At 40.4% G+C, this 17,202-nt stretch overlaps 1 protein-coding gene across 7 annotated transcripts in view; it reads left to right on the top strand.

The window, feature by feature from the left end:
* SIN3A (SIN3 transcription regulator family member A) overlaps positions 1-17,202 on the top strand; it is a 61,911-nt gene that overhangs the window by 36,847 nt on the left and 7,862 nt on the right. For all 7 annotated transcript variants that reach the window (XM_083712163.1, XM_083712166.1, XM_083712168.1 and 4 more), the window contains exons 12-17: positions 10,560-10,676; positions 11,389-11,627; positions 13,438-13,621; positions 14,209-14,773; positions 16,069-16,238; positions 16,672-16,845. In XM_083712163.1, the coding sequence (XP_083568289.1) occupies positions 10,560-10,676; positions 11,389-11,627; positions 13,438-13,621; positions 14,209-14,773; positions 16,069-16,238; positions 16,672-16,845 (1,449 nt within the window). The remainder of the gene's footprint in view (positions 1-10,559; positions 10,677-11,388; positions 11,628-13,437; positions 13,622-14,208; positions 14,774-16,068; positions 16,239-16,671; positions 16,846-17,202) is intronic.

A 17,202-nucleotide genomic window follows, 5' to 3' on the forward strand; every position in this document is an offset into this window, starting at 1 on the left:
CACTGCCACACGATTTCTGTTCTCATCCTGAAGCAAATTTCTTACCCCGAGGTACTATTTCTGGGTTAGCAGAGTCTGTAACCTGAAGCATCTGTAACTTGAGGTACCATTGTAGTCTTCACTCGCTCAAAGGGTACTGTAGTGACGAATGCCTCAAGAGTTACACCTCACAGTTGATAAATCATATGATGTCACTTCCGGTTGGTCGCCCGATAATGGCAGTCGGGAGCTCTTTCGGCTGAAAGAGCCCCAGCGCTTTGAAATTGGGGAGACCGCGAGAGCGTTGTGGTTCCCCATTAAAAACCTCAGATCAAGCGTTCTGAGGACCTGGTGTTCCGGCGGGTGCCTTCCAGCCACTCCCCTGCTCTCTGGTAAGCTCGTAAGAGCCCCGAAAGCAAGCAGGTTCGGAGACACGGCACAGCGGAAACGACCGCTTCCTTCAAAGCAGCGAAGTTCCGAGACTGGCGATCGTGAGCGGCCAATTCCTTCAGGGGGGAAAAAAAGACTTAAAAATTTGGAACTGTAAGTAACTACAATAAATAATTTGAAAAGAATTTGGAAGAGAAGGGAGACTTAAAAATGGAGGTCGGTCCCATTTTTTTGGAGAAAGAGAGAATTGGTGTACAAAGACCAAAGCTCTAATGAAGTGAAAAGTTTTTAAAACTTTGCAAGCGATTTTACTCCCCCTCCTCGAGGGTAGAGGGGGTATTTGTGTTTAAGACTTTAAACTAGGAAGATTGTGAATTTGATTGAGACTTCCCCATTCTGCAGCGGACCACCTAGGAGGGAAGACTAGTCTCCATTGTGATGTCACAATGGAAGAGGAAGCATTCAATCTCCGTTTCCACTGACTTTGTTACAAACTTTCCGGAGCTGCCTGGCTACACTTTAAATTGATAAAAAGTGTCTTCTTCCCTCAGAACAAAGGGGAGCTCCAGAGATTTTTCTTTCTGCCACCCTGGCTTTTGGTTTTCAGCCTGTTTGAAAGAACAGGGACACAGCCTCTGGGCCGGCTGCAGTGGCACTGGTGGAGGGAAATTGTTATTTTACACCACTGCGCCAGACTGTGGGACTGACCTTGACATTCCTAAGCTATTATGTGCCCAGAAAAAACAAGACGTGGCTCTAAAGCCCAGCAATTTGAGGAGTTGGTGATTGCAATCTTGAGTGGCATTAGAGAAGGTTTAAATCGTAATACAGCAAGTATTGATAAATTGGATAAAAGAATTGAGCTTTTAAGCACTGGCTTAAAGGAAGTAAAAGATGAGATAACCACGCATGACACAAGGATGGCACAGCTGGAGACAGAGTGCCAGATTTGGAACAGATGTGATATGAAAATGCCAATGCAATTGCCTTTCTGCAGTTGAAGGGGAAAGAATTGCATTTGAGATTGAGGGGGGGTCCCTTTTTTTGGAAGAGGAAAAACTCAAGGAGTCTCTGGTAGGATTTTTTGTGGAATGCTGGGACCTCAAAAAAGAGGAAGTGGAAGCTTGGATAGAGAAAGCTTATAGATTCGGACCAAAAGAGGATACTATAATAACTTATGATTGTATAGTGGTCTTTAAGACCAAGGAGCAAAGGGATATCATTCTGGGACACCACTACAGAAAAGGCCTAAAAATCCAGGATAAATCTGTGGTGCTCTTTAAAGAGATCCCACGCCAATTTTTGAACCTGAGATCCCAATATACGGATTTGACAAACATCTTGAGGAGGAAGAACATCTTTTTTAGGTGGGAATTTCCCGAGGGCCTATCCTTCAAATTTGAAGGAAGAAAGCAAAAGATAAAGACTGTTGGAGAAAAGGATAGATTATTGCAAAAGCACTCGGTGGAACTTGGATTACAAAGCCCACTGCTGTTGGGAGCGGAGGCTACACCCTCTTAATTTGCCATCATGGCATCTTGGAAGAAATTTAAAGACTATTTACAGAAACATTGTAAAATTAATGAATGTTAGAAGGATGTTGGAATGAAGTTATGAGGTTTTAGCAGAAATGTTTTAAAGGATTAGGAAAAAACAGACTGTTAATTGGTGAAAGGAGGGAAAGTAAAATTACATTATATTAAGATAAATTACAGGACAAAAATTGGAAAAGATGGAAAGGATTTGATGAAATAGTTAACCGAACTAGAATACAAAAAAGGGAGGTGTGAGGAGGTCAAGGAAACAAGCAAATGAAAGATAAGTTATGGGAAGATTTGCTGTGTTTTTAATGGATTTTATTTTTCTGTTTTCTTTTTTTCTTTCTTTTCCCCCCTCCTTATTGTGATGTGTTGTTTTGTTTTTGTTTAATATGGTGTTTTTACTTTTTCTTTTTGTAACCTTTAAAACTTTAATAAATATTAAATTTATTAATATTAAATATTAATAAATATTATTTAAAAAATAATAATTTGACATCATGGCGCTGAGAATTTATTCATGGAACGTAAATGGTTTGAACTCTCCTCAGAAAAGGAGACAAATTTATCATGTTTTGGAAAAACAGAATTTGGATATCATTTGTTTACAGGAAACCCACATCACAAGACTACATAGAAAAATGTTAATAAACATGTCAGCTCTTCCTGACAGTAAGAGCTGTTCGACAGTGGAATTTGCTGCCAAGGAGTGTGGTGGAGTCTCCTTCTTTGGAGGTCTTTAAGCAGAGGCTTGACAACCATATGTCAGGAGTGCTCTGATGGTGTTTCTTGCTTGGCAGGGGGTTGGACTCAATGGCCCTTGTGGTCTCTTCCAACTCTATGATTCTATGATCTATGATAAGATTGGGACAATAATTTATTTCTTCTGACAAAGTTAAAAAAAGAGGAGTGGTTTTCTATATTAAGGAAAAATGGAATCCAAAATTGGCATTTAAAGATGAGGAAGGAAGACACATAGCAGTTGAAATTACAGCAGAAGGCGAGAAATATTTGTTACTAGCAATCTACGCACCTAATGATGGCAAAGCGGACTTTTTCATGAATTTGGAAACAAGTCTTTTGGAATATATAGATTACAAATTAATATTGATGGGGGACTTGAATGGAGTTGCATCTGCTTTGATGGATAGGACTCAGAGATCAAAGGTATCAAATTCTGGCAGCTTACCCAAGACTTTTTTGTACTTGACTGATAAATTTGATTTGTCAGATATATGGAGAATCAGAAATCCAATGGAAAAAACAAAACAAATTTCCTTCCAGTAGCACCTTAAAGACCAACTAAGTACTTAGTTGGTCTTTAAGGTGCTACTGGAAGGAAATTTGTTTTGTTTTGACTATGGCAGACCAACACGGCTACCTATCTGTAACTGGAACCAATGGAAAAAGACCCCCTTTTTTCAGATGCAAATCAAGTATTTTCGAGAATAGACTACTTATGGATATCCAGAGACTTGGTTCCTAAAGTAACAAAAACGGAAATTTGCCCTAAAACTTGCTCTGATCACAATGCAGTTTTTATGGACCTGAAAATGTTTGTACAAGGTTCCTTCAGATGGAGAATGAATGATGATTTGTTAAGAACTACATCAATTATTAATAAGGCCAAAAAACCCTAAAGGATTATTTTGAACTTAATATGAACCAGGGAACGGAAACAAAGGTTATTTGGGATGCTAGCAAGGCAGTAATGAGAGGGTTTCTGGTACAACAAAATTCAGTTAGGAGAAAGTTACAGAATGAGAGAAAAGATATAATTATGGACCAATTAAAAGATAATGAGAAGAAGCTCAGAGGAAATCCAAAGAATTTGCAGATACAAAAAGGAATTAAGGCCTTACAGGTTCAATATTCACAGTTAGTAAATAGAAATAGAATAGAAGTTGAGAAGGATGAGACAAAGAAATTTTGAATCCACCAATAAATGTGGGAAACTCTTGGCCTGGCAATTAAAGAAGAGACAAAAGCAAAGTACTATCACAAATATTCTAACAGATGGAAAATCTGTAGAGAACCCTGCAGACATAAGAAATGTTTTTATAAATATTATAAAAACTGTATAAAAAGGATAAAGAGGACTTGATAAAAATTGAGCAATTTATTAAGATTAAGAAGATTCCAGAAGATAAAAAGATCCTACTAAAGGGTCTAATCACAAGACAAGAAATGGAACAGGCAATAAACTCAATGCAACTTAGCAAGGCACCGGGACCAGATGGTCTATCAGCGAAATACTATAAGATATTGAAAGACTGGCTTATCCAACCTCTGGTAGAATTATGTAATTTGATTCTACGAGGGGGCAAAGCACCTAAAACCTGGAAGGAAGCATATGTTACTCTGATTCTCAAACAGGGTCAAGATAGATCCAATGTCAAGAACTACAGACCAATTTCCCTTAATGTGATTACAAAATTTTTGCAAATATATTGGCCAACAGGCTAAAGAAAGTTTTATCTAAGTATATCCACAAGGACCAGGCAGGATTTCTGCCTGGAAGGCATATGAAAGATAATATTAGAAATGTTGTGGATATTTTGGAAAAATTGGAAGCAAGAAAGAGCTGTAAAGCAATGTTAATGTTTATTGATGCAGAGAAGGCCTTTGACAATGTATCTTGGAATTTTATTTACATAGTTTTGATAACATGGGGGTTGGTCAAGACTTTTTAAATGTATTAAAGCACTCTATCAAGAACAAAAAGCTAAAATTATTATAAATAATGTAGTATCGGAGGAAATTAGAATAGAGAAGGGAACCAGGCAAGGGTGCCCACTTTCCCCTCTGCTGTTTATTTCGGTCCTAGAGGTCTTGCTAAGTATGATTAGAAAAGATGAACAAATTAAAGGTATTACAGTATTCATTTAAAATTAAAGGTATTACATTTTCAAGAGACCAAGCTGCGGACAAACACCGGCTCCCTTGGCCTGAAGCAAGATGAGCGCTGCACCCGATAGTTGAATTTGACTGGACTTAAACTGTCCAAAGGTCCTTTACCTTTATCTTACCTGTACTGGGTCCTTTAAAAAAAAAGTTTGACATGGCCTATATTGAGGTTAGAAAGAATGTTAGAGTTGAGCATGGAGACCAATAAAATGCATCATTATTAGGTTATTTTCTCTGGGTTGATATCTACATAGTGCTTTAAGATAAGAAAAACATGTGTCTCATTTTAGGCCTCCATTTTAGGCCTTATTTATAATAATTTTAGCTTTTTGTTCTTGATAGAGCGCTTTAATACCATTTAAAAGTCTTGACCAACCCCCATGTTATCAAAATTATGTAAATAAAATTCCAAGATACATTGTCAAAGGCCTTCTCTGCATCAATAAACATTAACATTGCTTTACAGCTCTTTCTTGCTTCCAATTTTTCCAAAATTCTTTGCACTACAAATTTGGTCAGCCTTATGCAACTTTTTTTAAAAAAAATTTTTATTGAAGATTTTTTTATTACAATAGAAAGAAAAGAAAAAAAAAAGAAAAACAACATAACAGAAAACAAACAATGTTCCTTCTCTTCATTATTGGACTTCCTCACGTCTCTCACTCCTACTTTCCAAATTTATAGAACCTTAACCAGCAAATTATCACCTTGTTTCCATTCTTATTGTACACTTTTCCAGTATTTTGTCTCTAACTTTGAATATTTTTATCTAGATCTTAAATCTCTAATCTTACCATAGTATTTATTCAAAATTTATTTTTCTCATAGAATTCACTCATTCTTGCAATCTTTTCACCAAATTTTATGGTGCCCAGTTATTTTCAAATCTCTCATCCTTCTTAACTCTCGTACAATTTACAGTGTTTTTGTAAATAGTCCTTGAATTTCTTCCAGTCCTCTTCTCTTCCACTGCTTCCTCTCCCAGGTCTTGAATTCTGCCAGTCATTTCAGCTAACTCCATGTAGTCCATCAGTTGCATCTGCCATTCTTCCAGTGTGGGCAAGTCTTGAGTTTTCCAATATTTAGCAACGAGTATCCTTGCTGCTGTTGTTGCATACATAAAAAATGTTCTATCATTCTTTAACACCCTCTGGCCAACAATCCCCAAAAGGAAGGCCTCTGGTTTCTTAGGGAAGGTATACTTAAATACCTTTTTCAGCTCATTATATATCATTTCCCAGAAGGCCTTAACCCTGGGGCAAGTCCACCAGAGGTGAAAGAACGTTCCTTCAGTTTCCTTACATTTCCAACACTTATTGTCTGACAGGTGGTATATTTTTGCTAGCTTGACTGGGGTCATGTACCACCTATATATCATTTTCATAATATTTTCTTTTAAGGCATTACATGCCGTAAACTTCATACCGGTGGTCCATAACTTTTCCCAGTCAGCAAACATAATATTATAGCCAATGTCCTGTGCCCACTTTATCATAGCTGATTTAACCGTTTCATCCTGTGTATTCCACCTCAGCAACAAGTTATACATTCTTGAAAGTACCTTAGTCTTAGGTTCTAACAGTTCTGTTTCCAGTTTCGATTTTTCCACCTGGAATCCTAACTTTTTATCCAATTTAAAAACCTCTTTAATCTGAGCGTAATGTAGCCAGTCTCGCACTTTGTCTTTTAGTTTCTCCAAACTCTGCAATCTCCAATTGTCTCCATCTCTTTCTAATATTTCCCAATATTTCGGCCATTTGACCTCCATATTGGGTCTTTTCACAGCTTTAGCTTCCATAGGTGATAACCACCTTGGGGTCTTATTTTCTAATAAGTCTTTATATTTTGTCCAGACATTAAACACTGCTTTCCTTACAATATGGTTCTTGAAATTCTTGTGAATCTTAACCTTGTCATACCACAGATATGCATGCCATCCAAAAGCATTATTAAATCCTTCCAAATCTAAAACATCAGTGTTTTCAAGAAGCAGCCAGTCTTTCAGCCAGCAGAAAGCTGCTGATTCATAGTACAACTTTAAGTCTGGCAGGGCAACCCCCCCCCTTTCTTTAGCGTCAGTTAGTATTTTAAACTTAATTCTGGGCTTTTTCCCTGCCAGACAAATTTAGAAATGTCTTTTTGCCACCTCCCGAAACACTCCATTTTATCCACAATCTGTAAAGTTTGAAATAGAAACAGCATCCTTGGCAATACGTTCATTTTTATAGCAGCAATTCGACCCAACAAGGAAAGTTTCAGTCTTGACCAACTTTCTAAATCTCTCTTAATTTCTGTCCAGCACTTTCCATAATTGTCCTTAAATAAATTCAAATTTTTTGCTGTTATGTTCACCCCTAGGTATTTTACTTTTTTAACCACGTTTAACTCTGTCTCTTTCTGAAACCTTTCTGACTCTGAAACTGTCAAGTTTTTTTCCAATACCTTAGTTTTTTGTTTGTTTAATTTAAAACCCGCCACCCGACCAAAGTCTTGAATCAGTTGTAGTGCCCTTTTCGTACTAGATTCTGGCTCCTGTAAAGTCAAAACTAGGTCATCTGCGTCACCTGTAAAGTCAAAACTAGGTCATCAGCCTTATGCAACTTAAACTGTATGCGCCTTTCTTCCAGTTGCAAAAATTAATTTCTGTCTGTGTGCATATTTCTTGTCTGAGCCCTTTAAATTGACCAGTGGAGTAAAACAAATTTGTACACTTTTTTATTTCTATATCAATGACATGGTCCCACATTTAACTTTGGTGGAAATCAAACATTCAGTGTAACTTGAATTACTATCATTTCCACAAGCTAAGTGAGATCATGATCATAGACAAGTGTCAACTAAGGGACTGGTGTTACTAGACAGAATCTCAACGGGATTTTCAAGTAATCAAATCCTCAGAAGTTCCCTGTGGTTTCTACTCATATAAACGGTGCATTTGAGAGCCAACTCCCTGTCTAAACTTTGGCCAGCTTCATTAGGATCTTCCTTTGCTGAGCTGTGCTTCCAAGGAATGCCCTCTGCTGTCCTGTATGGGCATTATATATATATATATATATATATATATATATATATATATATATATATATATATGTATTTGCTATATATATATATATGTGTGTGTGTGTGTGTATATATATGTATATAGACACCCCAACTTTTACACGGGAAGACACCCGAGGACACCAAAACCTGCATTCCTGTACCCGTGAAAATCTACGAAAGCAAATATATGTGTATATATATATTTATATATGTATATATATATATATTAATATTATAAATATTTATTAACAGTTTTTGAATACAATACACAACAAAGAAACAATATAACATATATCTTAACGTAGTTTCTTGACATCTTTGGACTCCCTCACGTCTCCCGCTCTTGCGTTCCTCACAATAAAATTTTGCCAGCAATTTATCACCTTGTTTCCAATCTTATTTATCTAGTTTTCCCTTGTTGTTTCTCTAATTTTAGATATCCTTTATTCAGATCCTAAGAGTTTAGTGTAGTCTAGTAATTATCCAAAAATTTATCTTTTCTTAAATCTAACTTATCTTCATAATTCCATCTAAGTTAATGGTGCCAAATTATTTATGATCTAGCAACCTTCTTAACATTCATACAATTTACAGTATTTTTGTAAATAGATCTTAAATTTCTTCCAGTCTTCTTCAACCATCTCCTCTCCCAGGTCTCGGATTCTGCCAGTCATCTCGGCCAGTTCCATATAGTCTATCAGTTGCATCTGCCATTCTTCCAGAGTGGGTAGATCTTGGGTTTTCCAGTGCTTAGCGACGAGTATCCTTGCTGCCGTTGTTGCATACATGAAAAATGTTCGGTCCTTCTTTAACACTCTCTGGCCGACAAGACCCAGGAGGAAGGCATCTGGTTTCTTAGGGAAGGTATACTTAAATACCTTTTTCAGCTCATTATATATCATTTCCCAGAAAGCCTTCACTCTAGGGCAAGTCCACCAGAGGTGAAAAAACGTTCCTTCGCTTACTTTACATTTCCAGCATTTATTATCGGACAAATGGTATATTTTTGCGAGTCTGACTGGGGTCATGTACCATCTATATATCATTTTCATAACATTTTCTTTCAAAGCATTACATGCAGTGAATTTCAGCCCAGTAGTCCACAACCTTTCCCAGTCCTCAAACATGATATTATACCCAATGTCCTGTGCCCACTTTATCATAGCCGATTTTACCGTTTCATCTTGTGTATTCCATTTTAGCAGCAAGTTATACATTCTTGAAAGTACCTTAGTCTTAGGCTCTAACAATTCCGTTTCTAACTTCGATTTTTCCACCTGGAATCCTAACTTTTTATCAAGTTTAAAAACTTCCTTAATCTGAGCATAGTGTAACCAATCTCGCACTTTATCTTTCATTTTCTCCAAACTCTGCAATTTCCAATTATCTCCATCTTTTTCTAATATTTCACAATATTTCGGCCAATTGGCCTCCATATTGAGTCTTTTTCGGGCCTTAGCTTCCAATGGTGAAAGCCACCTTGGAGTTTTATTTTCCAATAAGTCTTTATATTTTGTCCCGACATTAAACACTGCTTTTCTGACAATATGGTTCTTGAAAACCTTGTTAATCTTAACCTTGTCATACCATAAATATGCATACCAACCGTAAGCATTGTTAAAACCTTCCAAATCCAATACATCAGTGTCTTCGAGAAGTAGCCAGTCTTTTAGCCAGCAGAAAGCTGCTGATTCATAATACAACCTTAAGTCTGGCAGGGCAAAGCCCCCATTATAATAGGGTTCCATACACAGAGAGATATTTTATTTGTGGGCAATTGCGAGTGGAGGACACCCAGCATTATTTATTACAGTACCCACTACACTCAGAACCTAGGAGACACTTTCTAAATCCCTTGGTTGTCCAGGAAAGCTGTCTCTCCCCGGCAGAGAGGGGTCTATGGCTGCTCAGGGATGCTAATGCTCCAGTGACTTATAATGTGGCCCTCTTCGCGCTGGTGGCAAGAAAGATCGGGAAGAAAAACCTGGACAAAATTGCAGTAAACTGTAAGGGAGATTCAGAGGCCTAAATAGGAAACTCACAAGCCGTGTGACGCCTCCATTCTACACGAGCATTTGCATTTTATGATCTTGATGGTTCAGGCAGTGGCTCTGCTTTTTATATATAATTATATAGATACTTCTTTTTCCTCACAGTGTTGGTATGATTTTGTCATGGCCTTTGGCAAGTACAGTAAAGCTTATTTTATTGTTGTGTGTCTACTGGTGTTACTTGAGTGGTTTCTACAGAACGTGCATAAAGTGCAGGCGTGGGCACACTTGGGTTTAAAGGCCTGTGCATGTTATCTACACTTCGCATATTTACTTTGTGAAAGACCAGTGTCAGTGCCGATACGTCCATAGCAACTGTGTTCACCTCATAAAGTGTAGAGCCACTCTGAGTGGATTGCAAAGTCTAGTCTTCTTAAAATCCAAGGCACGTTATAGTGTGTTAGGCAGAAATAGAAATGACTGCAGCTCAAGCGCTCCTATTGAGTTTTGCTCAAAGCATGATGGTTTCTATTACTTTTAATCTTACAACTAAACTGACCAATGGATCAAAAATTCAGAAAATCTTTTGTTGTTGCTCTTTCTTGTACATCTATGACAGTTCCCAAAAATCTGTAAGAATTTACTTTATGTAGGAGCTAGAATTATCGGTATCTGGCTACTCTTAAATGAGATGCTTCTCTCTCCTCCTAAGGTTTTGAATGACACCTGGGTCTCCTTTCCATCCTGGTCTGAAGATTCCACGTTTGTGAGCTCCAAGAAGACTCAGTATGAAGAGCACATCTACCGGTGTGAGGATGAACGATTTGAGGTAGCTATATCAGAGCTTAATGTCATGGGAAGCTTGTGATACTATGTTAGGTTGACTTAATATCTGCTTTGATGAATGAATAGTTCTTGATAGCTTTGGTGTAAAGCACTAACCAAGAGTATGGGTTGTGAGAAGGAAGGCCGCCAATTTGAACCTTGCTCCCACAACAAACAGTAGGAGCCTAAAAGACTCACCTCTGCTTCTGTAATATGGGGTAATAATACCAGCATTCCTTGCAAGGTTGTTGTAAGGATTGACTGTGGTTGTGTATGTAAGGTGCTTTGAGCACTCAGTGCTGTATAAATGCACAATAGTAATATCATGGTGGTTTGCTATAGTCTTCCTATCTTACCCTCCCAGATATAATACTTGTCAAAACTTTGCTTGCTGCCATGTGCATCTCCTGAAAGTGAGTAGCTGCAGGCTCATAGGTTTGATGTTTTGCTTCACATAGAAATTAAATTACTGATTACAATAGCACCCTCCACCCACCAAAAAATTAGATTTAAAGACTATTGGATGTGAATAAGGGTTTTGTTTGGATCTATTGCTCTTCTTTTCATCTTAGTTTCCACCATCTTACACAGTGTTGAAAAGCCTTTTGTACTATATGTAAGAACCCCATTCCCACATATGCCAGAATTTGATTATTTTTTATAGTTTTTATAGTTTATTGCTATAAGCCATGGCTGATGCATGCTCTCCATTTCAGCTGGATGTTGTCTTGGAGACCAACCTAGCGACCATCAGAGTCCTTGAGACGATACAGAAGAAACTCTCACGCTTATCAGCTGAGGAGCAGGCCAAATTCCGGCTGGACAACACTTTGGGCGGCTCCTCAGAAGTTATTCATCGCAAGGCATTGCAGAGGATATATGCTGACAAGGCAGCTGACATCATTGATGGGCTTAGGAAGAACCCAGCCATCGCAGTCCCTATTGTGTTGAAAAGGTAACTGGGAAATGCAGGTGCAGCACCCTCATCCCCCTCCTTTTTCAGTTTCCCCAAGTGCTGCTTTTTAATGATGGTTTTTTGGGTGGCTTTTTTGTCCTGTCATTTAGCAAGGTTCTCAGTGTGACTGATGATTCATTGCACAATTTAAAAAGCAATTTCAGGTAGACCCTTGCCTACGTGGGAGTTACATTCCAAGGCACTGCAAATGCCAGTTAAACTGTATATAATTGAAACACATTGAAAAAGCCTGCAACGCCCCCCCCCCCCCCCGTTCCACCCTTTTAGTGACGTTTAAGTGACATCTTTATGATGTTTTAGGGTCCCTTCTGTGTTTGGCACAATTCACGAGCATAAGGTTGCACACATATTGAACAAGTGTAAAGGGAGGCTGCCTGTAATTTAAAAGGCAATATAAAAATACATATCCATTAAGTGAGTGTGTGTACTATATATAGAATTATAGAATCATAGAAGCTTAGAGCTGGAACCGCCTGCAGTGCAGGAATCCCAGTTAAAGCATCCATGGCAGATGACCATCCAACCTCTGCTAAAAAACTTCCAAGAAATGAGAGTCCACAGCCCCCCAGGTTGAGACCATTCCAGTGTGAAAGAGCTCTTTCTTATATATGCACAGCCTCAAATTCCACAACAGAGACAAAAACTTAATCAATACAATAAATTAAAAGGCGCGGTGCCAAAGAGATGCCAAAGAAGGCACCAGGTCAGCTTCTCCAGGGAGGACATTCCAAAGCTAGGCAAGGAAAAGGCCATCTGTCATGTTGACAGGAGTTCATAGTTGAGGGTCACATACAAAGATCTCTGGCTGGGTAGGTATATGCAAAAGAGCAGTCCTTACAAGGTAACCTGGTCACAATCTGTAAAGAAATATAAAGTCAAAGCTAAGACTTTGAATTGGACCAGGAGTGGACCAGGAGCTTGTGCAGCAGTCAGGGCGCTCAGCCCCAGCTTGCAGTTTGTATTCAAAAGTCACTCAAGTTCCAGGCCCTTCTCAAAGGCAGCCTCCTTTGCATCACGTTGCTTATGGCCCAGAGAAGCTCAACACTGGTGACCACTCAAATTTGTATTTCGCCCCCCACTGAGCTCAAAGTGGCATACCTGGATGGGGTTTAGCTTGCTTTATCCTCACAAAAGCCCTGTGACATAGGTTAGACCAAGAGCATGTGGTGAGCTGCACAGTTGATTGAGGTTCGGAACATGGATCTCCTGCACCCAAGTCCATCATGCTAGCGGTAGATTCGAATGAAGTTACAGCAAAGCAGCTGCTACAGGAGAGTGGATGGTAAACTTCTGTTCATGGCAGAGAATGTTTTTTTTTAACAGGGAAAGATCCACAATGGTGATTAGTCTGGAATGTTCTGATCAAGTCATGAATTATAATACAGTGGACTCTCGGGTTGCGAACTGATCCATGCGGGGGGCACGTCCGCAACCCGCAGCACCACGTCTGCGCACACGCGGGTTGCGATTAGGTACTTCTGCATATGCGCGTGCACCAAAACCTGGAAGTAACCCGTTCCGGTACTTCCGGGTTTCGGCGCTCCGTATCCCGAAAACGCGCAACCTGAAGTGTCTGTAACCCAAGGTATGACTGTAGAGATCAAGACCAAAGTAGCCCATTTTCTGTGTTCCATCACCTTCTGCTCGTGTTCTCCCATGCTGAATGTGGTCAAATCACGAATGCCTTGAATATCCCTTGAATGTTAAAGTCTGTCAAAGGCAGGATGCTTTATTCCTGCCTCGTGGCTGTACTCATCTCTCAGGCCATGTTGCCATTCTTTCTGTTAAGGTTAAAAATGAAAGAGGAGGAGTGGAGAGAAGCCCAGAGAGGATTCAACAAAGTATGGCGGGAACAGAATGAGAAATACTACCTGAAGTCCCTTGACCACCAGGGCATCAACTTTAAACAAAATGACACCAAGGTCTTAAGATCAAAGAGCCTTCTTAGCGAGATTGAGACTATTTACGATGAGGTAGGTTGGAGGCTTTGCCCTCTCTGTTTCAACCTTATTTCATCCTGATTGACAATTGATGGAAAGGATGTTGTGTAACCCAAAGCATTTGTAACCCGAGGTACCACTGTACTATAATCTGAGGTGGGCAAAAGGGTTTCGGATAGAGAGGAGAAATAGCTGCACCAATGGTGGAAAAGCTTTCAAGGAAACTGGTCCTTTTGGGTGCCATGAAGTCTGTTCTGGCCTCCAGATGAGTGGCTTTGTATAAACTAGAGCTGTCCAAGTGGTCGATTGTGAGCTGCTGGTCAATCGTGGGTTGATCCTGGTTGATCACATGAAAACAACTCTGGTCTCTCCCCCTAAAAAAGCTCAGCAACTTTGGTCAATCCAGTGGGTAGATCACTGCCAGTTTATTTATAGTGGGAGCAGATCGCAGTCTTTTAGAAGTTGGTCACCCCTGGTATAAACTTAATTATTTGTTCAGATCTTTTTATACTTCCTGGGGTAGAGCACTTTCCTGTCCAGCCCAGGCAGTGATTTTCAGCTGATGAGAGAAGAGAGCCATGTGGAGATGGATTTCATGCTCTTTCTCTCCTGATTTTCAGAGGCAGGAGCAGACTTCTGAAGATAACATTGGCCCTCACCTGTCTTTAGCCTACGAAGATAAACAGATCCTGGATGACGCTGCCTCTCTGATTATCCACCACGTGAAGCGGCAGACAGGCATCCAGAAAGAGGACAAATACAAAATCAAGCAGATCATGTATCACTTCATCCCAGACCTGCTCTTTGCTCAGCGAGGCGAGCTGTCTGATGTGGAGGAGGAGGAAGAGGAAGAGATGGATGTGGATGAAGGCTCAGGGGCTGTGAAAAAGCACAATGGTGTGGGGGGTAGTAGCCCTCCTAAAGCCAAGCTGCTCTTCAGCAACACGGCAGCCCAGAAGCTGCGTGGAATGGATGAAGTCTACAACTTGTTCTATGTCAACAACAACTGGTACATTTTCCTCCGTCTCCACCAGATCCTCTGCTTGCGGTTGCTGCGAATATACAACCAGGCCGAACGGCAGATTGAAGAGGAGAATCGGGAAAGGGAGTGGGAGCGGGATGTGCTGGGTGTCAAGCGTGACAAGAGTGACAGCCCTGCCATCCAGCTGCGGTTGAAAGAGCCAAGTGAGTACACCCATACTTGGCTGGGGCTAGTGTGGCAGATGCTGGTCTTTGACAATGGTCTCCAAGGCAGAAGTGGTGGGGCTGCTTTCTGTTGTAAAGAGCCATCTTCCTTCCCATCAGCACAGTTTGGCTTTTGCTCCAGCCAAGAAAGGCCCTTGTCAACTGCTACAGCCTAGAGTGATGGCAATAACTTAAGGGGCTTTAGAATGAGTGTTAGCTCTGCGCTCAATGAATTTATCCACCAGTGGCTATCAGCTACTATAGCTATATCGAGGCTCCAGATGCAGTAGGTGTATAGCTCTGAATGCCAGGCTCTGGGAGCAAGGAATGGAAGGGACTGCAACTTTTCTGTCCAGCCAGTAAGCTTTCCTGAACTGCCTGCAAGCAGAATGCTGGATAGGTCTTCTTCTGCAGTCAAGAGGGACAACTCCTATTCTCTTGCTCTTCTCCTTTCCCTGTTGCTTGTTTGCCTCTGCTGCCAGAGATTGATGTCCCCAAAACTTCAACCGGATGGGTTAATGATTATAACCCAAACAACAATAAATGGTTAAAACTATTGTTTATTTTTTAAGTTGAGAGATAAGAAATGGAGGATACAATGCTAAGTCCAGTGAAGGACCCAGACAAGAATAAAGTTAAAAGGGTACTGAATAAAACTGGACAAAGTATTTTTTTATTAAAAAAAATGCAAGTTTCAGCAGTTACATGGAAAGATTCAAATCTTGGTAACATTGCTAGCAAGCAGTGAGTAATAGGTATCTCAGTAGGGAAGAGAAGGAAATGGGCGTCTGCATCTACCTGATAAGGAAGGAAGATATGACATCCCAAACACATACAGTCGTACCTCGGAAGTCAAACAGAATCTGTTCTGGAAGTCCATTCGGCTTCTGATTGGCTGCAGGAAGCTCGGTGTTCGGGAGCTGAGGTATGACTGTATAGGTGGCCAAGAGAGGACTGGCATAGATAGATAGATAGATAGATAGATAGATAGATAGATAGATAGATCCCAGCCGCCCCCCTTCAAGCATTTTTAAGTAATGACAGGTGTCTCCCTCTTTACGTTCCTGGGTATGCTCCATTTTTACATGTGATTGCATAGAGTGGGGAACACCATCTAAAAGCCAAACTCTGCCCAGAATTGGCCAAACTCCATCACAGTCTCCCTCCAAACCTTTTTCTCAAACTCCAATATAATCTCCCACCTTCCTACTGGCCCATATCAACATTTAATGGCCAGATGGTGAGAGGGAGGGAGAAGCAGGTCTCACGTGGAGCATCCTTCTTTCCCCTTTTAGTGGATATCGATGTGGAAGATTACTACCCAGCTTTTCTAGACATGGTGCGGAACCTGCTGGATGGCAACATGGACTCTTCGCAATATGAGGACTCTCTTCGCGAGATGTTCACCATCCACGCCTACATTGCCTTCACCATGGACAAGCTGATTCAGAGTATTGTTAGACAGGTGAGGAGGGGACAGGGGATCTGGGGCTTTCAAGAAAGAACAGGCCTTGTCAGTGCTGTGCTCTAGAAAACCAGTGCAGGGCTCAGTCACTTACTGCTGAACCTCATCTGTCTACCAGAGGAGATGGGGATGAGAAATCCAGGAGGTTGTGTTACCTTTTTGTCTTAACTAGTTTGAGCGAGTGATTGATTTATATAGCACTTAATGCCAAAGTAGGCCTCATAAGTGGTTTATCAAGTTACACAAAAATTAACTTGTACCCACACTTGTTACCCGTAGAAGGAATTGCTATTGGATGATGTGCCATTTGTGAGCTGTAGTTAATTCTCTCTCTGGCACGATTTAGGCTGCAATTTTATGTGGGTTTTTTGCACTTGATAATTTTAGTTACCAGAAAGCATTGTAATGTCTCCTGTATATGATATATCAACAGCTTCAGCACATTGTGAGCGACGAACTCTGTGTACAGGTGACAGAACTGTACCTGGCTGAGAACAGCAATGGAGCTACCGGAGGCCTGCTGTCATCACAGTCATCTCGGTCCCTTGTGGAGACAGCATACCAGCGCAAAGCTGAGCAGCTAATGCAAGATGAGAACTGCTTTAAGGTAAAAAAAAAAGGTCTTGGAGTCTTTACAAAGCTAGGAAGAGAGATCCTGATGTACTTAGAGTGGGGGTAACGGAATGAGGACAATCTTCTTTGTCGCTAGCAAAACATCCAAGGATGTGCACGTTTCCAAATTGCATTATGCTTACCGAGCAATTCACCAGGTATTTCACCTGGCTTCTGCCATCGCCCCTTGCAACCACAATTGGCGTAACCACCTACCAGTTCTGGTGCCATAGAGACAAATCGCAAAAGGTGCTATAGGCTTGTATGCAGCAGTGGTTGCTTAATGATGCTCTTGGCCACATGCAGGTAAGCTGTTGTGCTCCGTCAAACAAGCACCTAACTAGTGAAATAT

This window comes from Podarcis gaigeae, assembly GCF_964106915.1.
Source record: "Podarcis gaigeae genome assembly, chromosome: 14".
In the NCBI taxonomy this organism is placed as follows: Eukaryota; Metazoa; Chordata; class Lepidosauria; order Squamata; family Lacertidae; genus Podarcis; species Podarcis gaigeae.